Source organism: Anser brachyrhynchus, assembly GCF_964034855.1.
Source record: "Anser brachyrhynchus genome assembly, chromosome: 4".
Taxonomy (NCBI): domain Eukaryota; kingdom Metazoa; phylum Chordata; class Aves; order Anseriformes; family Anatidae; genus Anser; species Anser brachyrhynchus.
The window spans coordinates 60096334-60108533 of NC_137698.1; the positions used below are offsets into that span (position 1 = coordinate 60096334).

Here is a 12200-nt window from a genome sequence, read left to right on the forward strand (position 1 = left end):
TGCCGCGTCCCGCTGTGAGGCGATTCCCCGACTTTCTTCTCCTGCCTGTGCCCAGCCAGGGGCTGCATCGACATCTATGTCCAGTTTTACTGTACAGCCCAGCTCCACGCTGGCAGTGGGAAATGCGACTCAAAATCACCCAGACAAAACCCTACTGTGAGAAAAATGGAGCTAACGCAGCTTGGATTCCTAAGAATTTGTGGCTTTCCATCACTCAGCCTCGCCCCAAATTCACCAGTGTGTACCCCGAACTGCAGTACCCACTCACACCCGAGTACAACTGACCTCTCAGCACTACTCCTTTGACCTCAGGCTCCTGCTAAACCAAACAGCTAAACACACAACATTGTGACATCATACAAACACATGGTAAAGAGCGTGGTTTATTTTGCACTTCTGCTCCAGTAACGATGTGCAACAACAGAATTGTCACTTTAAATCAGGTTTTATTTTGAACATTGATATTAACATTTAACAAAAAATTGAATCAAAGGCTGTGCGTAAAAAAGTCTCTTAAATAATTGTATATCAAGCAGTCATGTCTTTTTTTTCTTATTCTTTATTTTTCTTCTGGAGAATATGGCGTGTTTCATAGCCAGTCTTTTATGGATCTTCATCTTTACCCTCTTTAGAGTTTTCTGTCTTTGCTTTTTGTCAGCTCTGTAAAGCAAGAAAAATAAACAGATTAGAATAAAACAGGGAACATACTTTTCTACATTTGCTGATAGTTTATATAATCTGTCCATATAAGCATATGAACTTAGAAGTACTGTCACAAGAAGTTCACAGTACGTTCAATTTTATAGTATTATGACATTTAATCTTCCAAAAACTGTTTGTCTGCTTTATTGTCATTTATTACTTTTCATTTATGTTCTTATTCAGCGTTTACCTTTAAATAGCTATAGGAAACTTAAAAAATGCCACTGACCAAGTATAAAACAGCACATACAGATTTTTGTGCCGAGTATTTTATGTATGAATATATAATAGAAAGGCATAAATGAAAGTAGATAAAGTTTAATAACAGTATAAAATGCAAATAAGGGACCCAAATATAATTAGCAAGTTGTTTGTTTTCTGTCTCCTACAAAGGATGCATTTCATAGCACAAAACACTGGGTAATTTTAATAAGTAAAATATTTCCAGGTGTTTTTATTAGAAAAAGAAATAAATGTCATTTTCAGTTATTTTCAGTAATAAATCAGCAAAGTAAATTACTGATAGCCTGAAAGGACTAAACCGTTCCAGTACAATATATACCCCACTGAAGAAACAGATGAGGTTTCATGAATTTCTTTTAGTATCATTTTTACTTTTTGAAGCAAAAAAAGAACTGTTAAAGGAGGGAGTAACATAAAACAAAATATTGCTACATTTTAACTCTAATACTCCGTAACCAAAACTTGGATTAATGTTGTAGCAGGGCATGAAGCAACACACCTGCAGTCTGCTAAGATCTAGCAGGCAGCTGGTGAACATCTTGATGCTGACCCAAGAGGTTAACTGCCTGAATCTCACTATCCAAGAGAGGTACATCTTTTGGGAAGGAAGATTTGCATCTCCGCTGTTACATCCATTTAAGTCAAGAATCACAAATAAAACCATTCACTCTACAGGGGAAGTTACAAAAGTGTGGGCCAACTGTCACAAACTGGAATGACTGAGCCAATTGCTGGACCATCTCTTAGCAACCACTCTTCCCTCTTTACAGTTAGTTCTACCTGAAGACCATCACACACACTTTTTGTCTTTTGATACATAAAAAGATGTGCTTGTGTATGTTACAGAAACACAGCCATGGCAGAATAAACATACTTCATGTGCCCCTCGTTAATAAAGTTATCACATGGTGCAGATTTAGACCTTACTGCAGAGAACACATGAAATACCAGATTGAAAAAACAATCTACAACAAAGCAAAAGAGATTAGAAGCAATAAAACCTGTGCAGTGACTAGTTTTTCTGCCATTCTGTGAGAAATCCAAAGGGGAGAAAAGTTTTACATTACTTTAGATTAATTTTGAATCTTCTTGGCAGAGCTATGCCATACACTATTCACTAAGTTTGGGACCTGTATAAATCCCTTTTGATAGAAGACAGTTAAGGAACTGGGAACCACAGGAAGCTACCTATCTAAATGAACCTGGTTTTTATCATATCCTCCTTTGGTATATACTTCCCAGCAACACAGCAAGTGGACAATACTGAAAGCTGACAACACCAGCACGCAAAGCCTAAATTCTGTCTTTCTAAATCATTTCTATGTAATAGGGTCAACTCTCATCTGAAAGCTATTTTTCATTATATTAATACAATATCACACTTACTGGCATGATGTTCTAGTGCGGGAGAGACTGGGACAGGTACTGCGTTTGTGACCTGCCTTGCCACAAACAAAGCAGCCAGCATCAGTCTTCTCACAAGTGTGGCTTTGAAGAGCGCAGCAGTTGCAGTTGTTACAGTGAAACCAAGCTGCAAAACAAGTGAAGTGATTTATGATCTAGAGAAGGTTCAGTATTATCATTCTGAAGCTGAGTTTTAAACATAGACTATTTTATGAGGGTTTTTATTTTGTTTTACCTTTTCAGAGATGTGGGTATTCAGTCTCTGGTCCCTTATCATACTTGATAAATATTCATTAGAGATACCGTGTAACTATTTCAATATAACTGAATTATTTTGTCATTAGAACTATTATCCTGTACATGATCTTAACAAGAAAAAATGGCTCACATGTTAAAATGGTTTTACAAAGATACAATCTCAATACTGGCAACCATTTCAAATGGTTGCTTCAGCTAATAAAATACCACTATAAATACAACTTCATTTGTGTATGAAGCATAACTTGATCATGCCCCCACAAACATTTTAGCAATTGCCTGTGTGTTTATAAAATTCTAACGAAAAGTTTACAAAATTAGGAAACACATGACAGCTCAAAATATTTCAGTTTTCCCATAACAAATACAAGTGGGATTTTAGTATGTCTTGAGAAGAATTTAGGTGTATTTCCACTGTGTGGAAATAACTACATTATCTTATGGCAACTTGTGTAAAACAGATTTTTCCTTTAAGCTATATCTTCTGTATGATCCCATTTTACTTCTTTTACAGAATATTTTCTCTTCTGATTTGTCACCTCAGTTTCCTTGAAATATAGCTTAAGTGTACTTTTCTTTAGAGAAGTATTTTTCTGTACTTACAGGGTTTTACGCATTTTTTGCAAAGAACACAGTGTTTCCATTGTCTACCATCCTGCAAATAAAAGCTGAATAAATGCAATGTTTGTTTTAAAAAACATTGATTCTATTTTAAAACTGAATTTCTAATGTATGGTCTCCATTATTTAAAGAAACAAGTGCTGTGTAGAAAGGACCATAATTTAAAAACATCAGCGCTGAGAATCTGTGACAACCACCATAAAATGGCTGCATTTTGAAGTTAACAAGTATTACAGTTTCTGAAACATAAGAAGAAAGGCATGTGTAAAACAGAGCACTGATGAATAAGGTGTGGTGTAAGTGGCAAGCAGATAACTTTTCCAGTCCTCTTTCCAACAGAAAGGAACCAAAAAACAGAAATTAATTCCCAGTAATTTATGAATGATGTCCAGTGAAGTTAGTAAGACAACTGAATTAAAATATCTGGGGTTTCCCAAGGAAATCAGTATCAAAATAGGTTTTTACCACACTAAATGTTACAGAAGTTATTAGGCTATTGCTAAAATTGTCACCCAGAAAGAAGTCAGAATACCTACTTTTGATGTACATGAATTGCATATCTCACAGTGTTGGTTGCCAGAACTAACATATCGTTGACATATAGCACAGAACCTGGTAAAAAGAAAACTGTGTTTTGGTCCAATACTTACTAATGAAGCAATGTGAATGAAATTTATACAACAAAAATAAATATAAGGATTGCAAAATCATTTTGCTGAATCAAAGATCATGTTTTTGATTCATAAGCCACCACTAAGGCCCAGAGCCTCATAATCAAACATGGCACAAACAAGCAGTAAAAATTTGGGTGCAGGAATTCAAATTAGCAACACATTATCAGCAGTGAATTAAACCAAACCCCATTAATTGAGCCTCATCAGTAAAGTTCATTTGTCCCTGACGCTTCTCTTGGTGCACATGTAATTAACTAGTGTCTCAACGAAGCTGATTAGCTGGGATAGCTGTACATCTCCATCTCCCATAGGCGTACACATTTCCTATCATTCCACAAGGGAAAATGTGAGCTCTTTCTAGATGCCCAAGTCTCCTACACATTGTTTACACAGAACATGTGACGTTAGACTTAGTGAAACATGCTCTTGAACCTGGTATCCAGAAGTTAGGTATGACAATACTGAAGAGCACATTCCAAAGTCTTTTGAAGCCTTTATACCCTAATTAAAAACAAACATTCATTCAGTCATTTGACTGTTAGCACAACTTACCTGTAGCCCTCTTCTACAGGAAGTATAATCATACTTGGGGAGAGGTTTGTGAAGATACGGACAGGAGACTGCCTGCGACCTGTCTTGCCGTGTTTATACAGTGCATGATTATCATAGTCTACCTGGAAAAAAAAAAAATTTTTTAAAAAGAAGTCTTACATTGAATGCTAAGCACAGAGAGAACTACTTGCATATTTATTCCCTTTATCTTATGAAATTGTCATTTTTATCTAGAAGACTCTAACCTCAAATTAGATTACAAATTCTACAGACAGTATTTTGCCTCGTTTCTTTTTAAATTTGTGCAACGATAATATCAGACTAGACTCAGGAAACCAAGTTCTCAGCACTGCAACTATCCAAGTTAACTTCTCCCTTTTTACTCTTTTGCATAGGGCACCTGAAATAACATTTTGGTTGTCTTATACTATAGAGGAGGCTGTTCTACAAAAGTGCAACCTATTAAAAAAAACAGAACTATATTGTTTGTTCTGTCTGGCAGAACAAGAGTTGATGTCCATCTTAACCCATCTCAGAACTATTAGAACGTTGCAAACCCAATTAGCACTGCTTTTTCCAGCTCTGCCTCCTAGAACTTGCCCCCAAAATTCTCATCTCTGAACACCCACAGGAACAGAATCTAGACTAGCATTAGTTTCCAATTTTTTTCTGGGAATTTCCATTCTACACAATACAAATATGTTGTCTGGAATACCCATATCAAATTTTATGCAGACTTGTTATAGAAGGAAATAAAATTTTAACATCATCAATACACGATTGCTCTCTCAAAAGTCACTGATGTAAACGCTCTTAAACAACTTGTAGAATGGATACAACATTAGAGAAACTGACTCCAAATTATCTCTTTATCATTGACAACTTCATTTATTACATAATTCCAAAAATGTCCAGTGTAATTCTACTCTTGTCCCACTAGTTCTGGATACTAAAGACCTTAAACTTTCTTTTGACCAGGGCTGGACATTACTCATCAAGCTACGGACATTTCAACATCTGGGTAAAATTAAGCACTCTTCCTCAAGCTACCTCTTCACTTCTGCAATATGCACCTGTTAAAATTAGTGCAAAGTTTGTCACACTGAAAACATTTCAGAAGAAGTGGACGGGTGACAGACAAGCTTGTATATAACAAACTGTAGGATTGTGGCAAAGTTATTAAAGGTATGACTAACACAAATACAGAATCTGGGGTTCACATGATGAGCATCACATGGTTTGCAGTGCCTCCAACAGAACGAGAAGCTTAGGAAGGCCCATCCGCGGCTAATACCATTATGCCCCTTTTCATCAGATTCCTGTTCACACTTCACATGACTGAAATTTAGCAAATTCACTGGGCTTGGTCATACCTGATAATCCATCATACTGAAGCTTGGGAAAAATTCAAGAATACGAGACTCAAAGAAGTATGGAAATATCCAGAACATGGGCATCTCTTGGTTTTCATAACCTTGTGATGAAAAGATTTGGATGTACATTAAAGAAAAACAATGTATGTGAAGGAGGAATAAAACTGAGTAAATGTTCTGAATACATAAACATACATACGTATGTCACTCTGGGCATAATAACTAGTTCCTCTAGGGGGCAGGAAGTTTTTGGCATGTTTATATATACTGAGCTTTAAGTTCCATTTACTTCTAACAATTTGTATCACCTGCCTAGGTCGGTAAGAAGTGTTACTAGCAAGAATTACAAGTAGCAAGAATTACAGACTTTTAAATAGGTACTTTTTCCTAACGTGATGTTACAGCTTAACCCACCTCTCTGGTTGTAATACATACCTTCTTTTTCTGTCTCCTTCCACATTGCCATCAGTTTTTTAAAACTAGAAGCCAGTGCTTCCACTAAACCTCCGAATGGGGGATCAGTCACCATAATAACTCTTTCATCTTTGTCTTGATGCAAGAATTTCCTACAAGTTTCATGTTCAGCCTGTAAGAAAGATAAATTTCTAAAAATGTAGATTCAAGAACTGTAAAAAGACTGTATTTGGCAAGATAATAATTATTTTAGAAGTTTCAACTTCAACACTGTTGGTTATTTCTTCTTGTGTAGAGGAACACACAGACCACCCTTCCATTTCATTCTAGAGGATTCTTTTTATTTTTTTATTTTCAAGAACTCACTAAAATTAGGCTTCAGAATGGGAAACACAAACAAACAAAAACCAGCAAATCCGTGGCAGCTTACTAATAATGGCAGGAGAAAAGCAAACAGTGACAGAGGAAATTACTAGGCTAAGTGCTCTGAAAAGTGTTTGGAATTAAATTACACTATGATCCTCCATTAAAAAAAAACAACAAACCCACAGTAAACGTTCTATTGCAGCAGCAGGTTTCCTAACAAACTCAAGTACTTAATGTGCCATTTAAAAAGAAACAACGAATTACAAATTCAGCATTTGTTTTACCCAGGACACTAATTCAACTTCATTTTATGACAAGGTTAATCTTTTGACTTTGCTTGCTCGGTATACACCAGGACAACCTCCTCTTCCTTCCCACCAGTACATCAGTGAACAAGTCTTGTAGCATCCACTAGGCTTGTGAAGGCTGGGAATAAAACAATTAATTCTGTGGTAGCAACACAGAAACAGGGCTAACCAACACTTAGTACAGCAACAAGTCACACCAAACTGTCTTTTAGTAAGAGCTGAGCTAAGGTAAGTAAACTTAGCATGAATTTAACATGCAACTTATCATTGAACCAAGTGGGAAAGAATTACTGAAGAGGCACTGTTATTTTTTGATTTCCAGTATTGTTGACTGCTTTTATCCCATAACAGTTGCTTTCTAACAAACCATCTAAACTAGCCAGGATATTCTTACAAAATTCTGCATCAACAACATGTATTCTTTACAAAGCATTCACGAAATACTTGCTCTTACCTCTCCACCAAAAAAATAATGATTAAACATGTTGTAGTGGCAGAATTCATCCTCTGTGTAAAATTGTGAATACCTGCAAAATAAGTTTTAACAGTAACAGAAAAATATAAATATCTTTTTGCCTGCCCTAAGGGGATTTACAGTGAAAACAAGACCTTAACAAAGAGGTGATTACTGACAACACAGTACCAGGAATTATAAAGTACAATTATTTTTCCTCATAAACTAGCTGCCATTTGTGTATGTGAGTAGAAGTGGAGAAGAAAGAGACCGGAAACAGAAAACAACTACCAATTTATCTTTTAAAGTATTAAAATATAAATATTTGCACGTACTCTTCAGACAGATGAACATTTATCAAAACCTACCTGAAATCAATATCTAGCAGAAGGCTTCTAACCCTGAAATCTTCTTCTTGTGATGCTTTTGACTGGATCATTTCATGAAGCCTGAAGTATAATTGGAGCAAAGAGATTTAACACATAATCACTGGCTTCAGAAAATATCTTGCAAGACAAGAATGTCTGGTACTTTACTAAACCTAAAACCAAACAGATAAAGAAAATGGAGTAATCTGAATTTGAATAATTCTATTTAGCTTACATTTAAAGTTAGAAAACTATGTTAGTCTTAAAAGATGATATCTCACTAGAGACTAGTAGATCACCATGAAAAAAAAAAACATAAGCTAAGAAAGTTATCACTTTTGTGAGAAACAAAGGACATTTAAAAAACAGGTGGCTGGGTGGGAAGTTAATTGCAGTGCAGCTACACTCTCCTTGTGTTATCTTGTGAGCTCTAAGCAAGGTCCCACTAGATGCCTGGATAATTCCAACCAATTAAAGCACAGTGAACCTCTTTTTATAGGAGAATCTTAGATTATTTAATTTTTAAATATTAGTAAGCTGCACAGTATTGAAACAGTAATATTATTTGAAAGCATAACAATCTCCACTGACGTACCTAGGTGTTCCAACGCAGAGCACTCGTCTAAATCCTAACGAAATAATAAGGTCCAGTAGAAACCGGCAACTTCTGTCTGCAAATAAATACTGTGCATTTGTTTTTTTATTTTCCAGTGGATACAGAAGTTGACTGGGGCTTCTTAACTGGGCAGTGGAGATATCACACAGAATCTGGTGACTGGAGTGTTTTTCCCATTCAGCTGGCAACAGCAGTTGCTGACATTCCTGGCAAAACCTCCTCTTTGATAATGGCAACAGAACAAAATTCTTGTACCTTTAAATACAATAAATAAATAAAAGCCTATATAAAAGAAATGAAAGGGGTTTCATATTTTGTAATACATTTAAATAGGCACATGGCTTAAACTGTTCTTGCAAAACTCCATTACCTACATGTCAATGAAGTAATTTTTATGAAAAAAATATTCAGACACTTTCAAAAAGCCTCCCCTGAAAACAAGTAAATAATACACTAAATAATACACCCAAATATATTGAGAGTTCCCAGAAAATAACTCAATTACAGAGCAAAGACTCTGTAACAACTACCAGCAAGCAGTCCTGTATGCTTATACACAAAACTCACAGATCATTATTAGTGTAATACATTGGTGTCTTTTCACAACATGTGAAAAAAAGCCTGTCACCTTTTCACACTGAAAGTTAGGAATAACTTTTTCAACTCACATCATTACTGACCTGTTGTTAGCACATTGTGAGCACTAACATAAGAAGAACTATATATATATATATTTTTTTTTCATACATATAAGTATATATGGAAAAGAAAATAAGTTCCTGGGTCAAAAACATTGTGCTATAATCAGATGTTTCATGCTATTTACCCTTTGCAGTCAACCATTTATTATTTTTCTAAATATCTCTATTATGTCCATATTCAGAGTACTTTAACCTATGTAAGACTGATTTTTACTAAAGAAAATGCATTTAGCAACAATACCTTTCCACATTCTGTCTGTGAGTAAAAGGCGGCTGATGATTTCTATTATATTCTTCACGTGCTGCAAGCCTAGTTTCTGACACCTGTAAAATTTACGTATATAAGAAGTTACAAAACAAATAGGTATCACTGAGTTGCAGATTAAATCTCAGTACTAAACAAAAAGGATGCATCAAAGGTCTCATGGTTCATTAATTCTGTTCAAGAAAATTATTACATTCCTTGGATTCCCCACTCAGTAACAAGCATGACTGCAGTGTAGCGGCATGCTGCAAAACAGAAGTCTCTCTGAATTCAATCCATGCAAAAACAAACAAATAATATAAGGATTTCATTCTTCTACCACATGTAATACTGAGGGAAAAATCTCAGAACATGTTTACGATGCAGACAGAGAGGGACATGCTGTCTGTGAATGCATTCCAACAGTTGCTTTCCCTCTGCAGAACTATGACCTTACCCTGCAGGACTGACAGTGGAAAAATATCCCAAGTCTTTTGCGTGCCGTTATTTTAAAAGCACGTCAGCTCTGCTGACTCTTTTACTTTGGTTCCACACAACATACTTATTTGTTCCATAGTTAATAGTTCCAAGACATTTGCACAAAACTTACAGATTTGTTTAAAGGGTGAGACAGGGAAATTCAAAGGAACAAAAGTCCCTTTGACACCAGTGATGTCATGTTCATTGTGAAATTTTACTAGGAATACCTAGTATTTAAATCTACACAACAAGTGATTAACCACTTCATTTTCACTTCATGATACTTTTCAATGGTAGCTAGCACAGCGCTGAAAAGTTTACGAACCCAAATAAATTCCAACCTGCCAACCTGTTGAGGACAATAACCGCGAGATACTCAATTAAGGCAACACAGAAAGTAACAAAATGCGGCGCACAGAAGCCACAGCAAGCTTTCCACCAACACACACCAATCTCAACTTTGTTGCCCTGCAGTTTTCCAACCAAACTTCTTTAGGAAAAGTGCTGCAGATGTTCTGAGACTACTGAGCACCACGCTGATCCCACTGTCCTCACTATTTCGTGCGTTTTACACACCACCTGCCTGTATCCACCAGGCTTTCTCCGTCTTAACCGTGGAAGATGAGGACCACTTGGAATCAGAACTATCTTTTTTTGTTCAACATTGCATAGTATTAGCAAAATTCATAACTTGGTGTTTTGGTGATAAAAGAAACAAACACCAGTTTTGCTCAAAATGTGCACAGTCTTCCTTGAAAGGTATATATGAAACACATTTCTGCTGAAAAAATTATTCCAATACCTGAGTAAGAGCTGTTAGACGAAATTTACAAAACAATTGCCACAGATTTCCAGCACACACACACACACACACATATATATATATATATATTCAGTTTTGCGTTAAACAGAGTAAAAACCCCAATGTTTACTTAGCCTGAAGCAGTCCTCGCTTACCTTCTCATCCTCCCACTGGAAAAAGTTACAATCTTTTCTATCCCTACAGGCCGAGCAAGCATAAAATCTTCTCCCCTCCTCTTTGCCGTGGCTGACCTTTACGAAGAGGAGAGCAGGACCTGCAGGACAGACGCCATTACACCCCGACACACGGGACACCCGCGGATCTTTAACGCCTCAAGGAACCGCGGTCAGTCAGTCAGGGCCCCCAGAGCCCCCCGTCGGGACCCCCGGCCCCCATGCTCACCGTGCGGGCAGCTGGGGGCGCCGGGCACCGCGCCGAGCAGGGCCGGTCCCGCTCCCGGTCCCGCCTCGCTGCCGGCCGCCATCTTCCCGCCGCCTTCCCGGCAGCCACGCGGGGGGCTGGGCCTCCTCCACAAGTGATAATAAAAATAAAAAATAAAGCCGCAACTCCTCCCCCTTCAAAAGAAACACGCCCCGACCGCGCTTTACGTCAAGCTGATGCTTCTGCCGAAACCGCCCTCTTGCTAACGTTGTGCCACTGTTAGGCAGATAAAGTCCTTAAAATTAGAGTTCAGAAAGGCAAATAAATGCTGCTTAGCAGAAATCATGCTACAAGTTGTGGAACAGTTCTGAAAAAAAAACACGATTTTGTACTTCTCTGCCCTTCTCTCAATAAGGATTTCTAAATCTGCAAGTGGGGTATAATGCTGTAAGTGCCCTGGTTGAACTACAAAAAAACAAAACAAAACAAAACCAAAAAAGCAACACCACACAGAAGAAGAGGCAACACTGAACAAGAATTGGCAAGGTTTTGAACTTCACTTGCTCCTTCCTTTTAATCGAGGTACCACAGCTTGGTGTGTTGTGTAAACAGGTTACACACAGCATCTGTTCAACACCTTCCACTAAGCAATATTAAAACTAGGTGTTAAAGAAGAGATGCTTCCGAGGAAGGATTTGTGGAAAGAACAGAGAAGAGATGAGCTTTGATTTTTTATTAAAAACAAAGAAACAAACAAAAAACAACACCTGCCTAGGCAAGGTGATCCTAGGAACCTAGCATTGCCCAAAGCCCCGAACCAAAATGCAGCTTTGCAGCTGCATGTTCAGTTTCTCCCACTATACCACCAATACCCTGATGAAGCCTTTAAAGGTCTAGAGAGCACGTACGAGTGTTCTGGTCACCAAGTCATAATAATTCAGTTACTACGAAAAAGCCATAAAATAGTACAGCGAGGCACGAGGAAACGTTTCTGTGCAGCACAGACTGCAAAGCATGCTAAACAAGGGCCAGGGCCATTAAACTTACCTTGCAGTGCCACTTCAGCTACATCACCTCAGTAGATACAATTTAGCGAACACTTCCACCCTGTGACAGCTACATATTTGGTACCACAAAGTTGTATGAATCATAGAATCATAGAAAAAAAGGTTGAAACAAAATTAAATTAACGACTGTTTTTTTTTGCAGGACAGAGGCAACACTGGAGCCAAAAACCTG

At 37.3% G+C, this 12200-nt stretch overlaps 1 protein-coding gene across 1 annotated transcript; it reads right to left on the minus strand.

Annotated features, from left to right (window-relative positions):
- Positions 1–429: 429 nt before the first annotated feature.
- On the minus strand, positions 430–11124 carry ZCCHC4 (zinc finger CCHC-type containing 4). The gene is made up of 13 exons (XM_080590880.1): positions 10983–11124; positions 10736–10854; positions 9296–9378; positions 8333–8608; positions 7738–7818; positions 7370–7442; positions 6263–6413; positions 5828–5928; positions 4455–4576; positions 3765–3840; positions 3211–3262; positions 2332–2476; positions 430–660 (listed from the first exon to the last, which is right to left on the minus strand). The coding sequence occupies exons 1-13, from the start codon at positions 11062–11064 to the stop codon at positions 537–539; spliced, it is 1485 nt and encodes a 494-aa protein (XP_080447006.1). The 5' UTR covers positions 11065–11124; the 3' UTR covers positions 430–536.
- Between the last annotated feature and the right edge of the window lie 1076 nt (positions 11125–12200).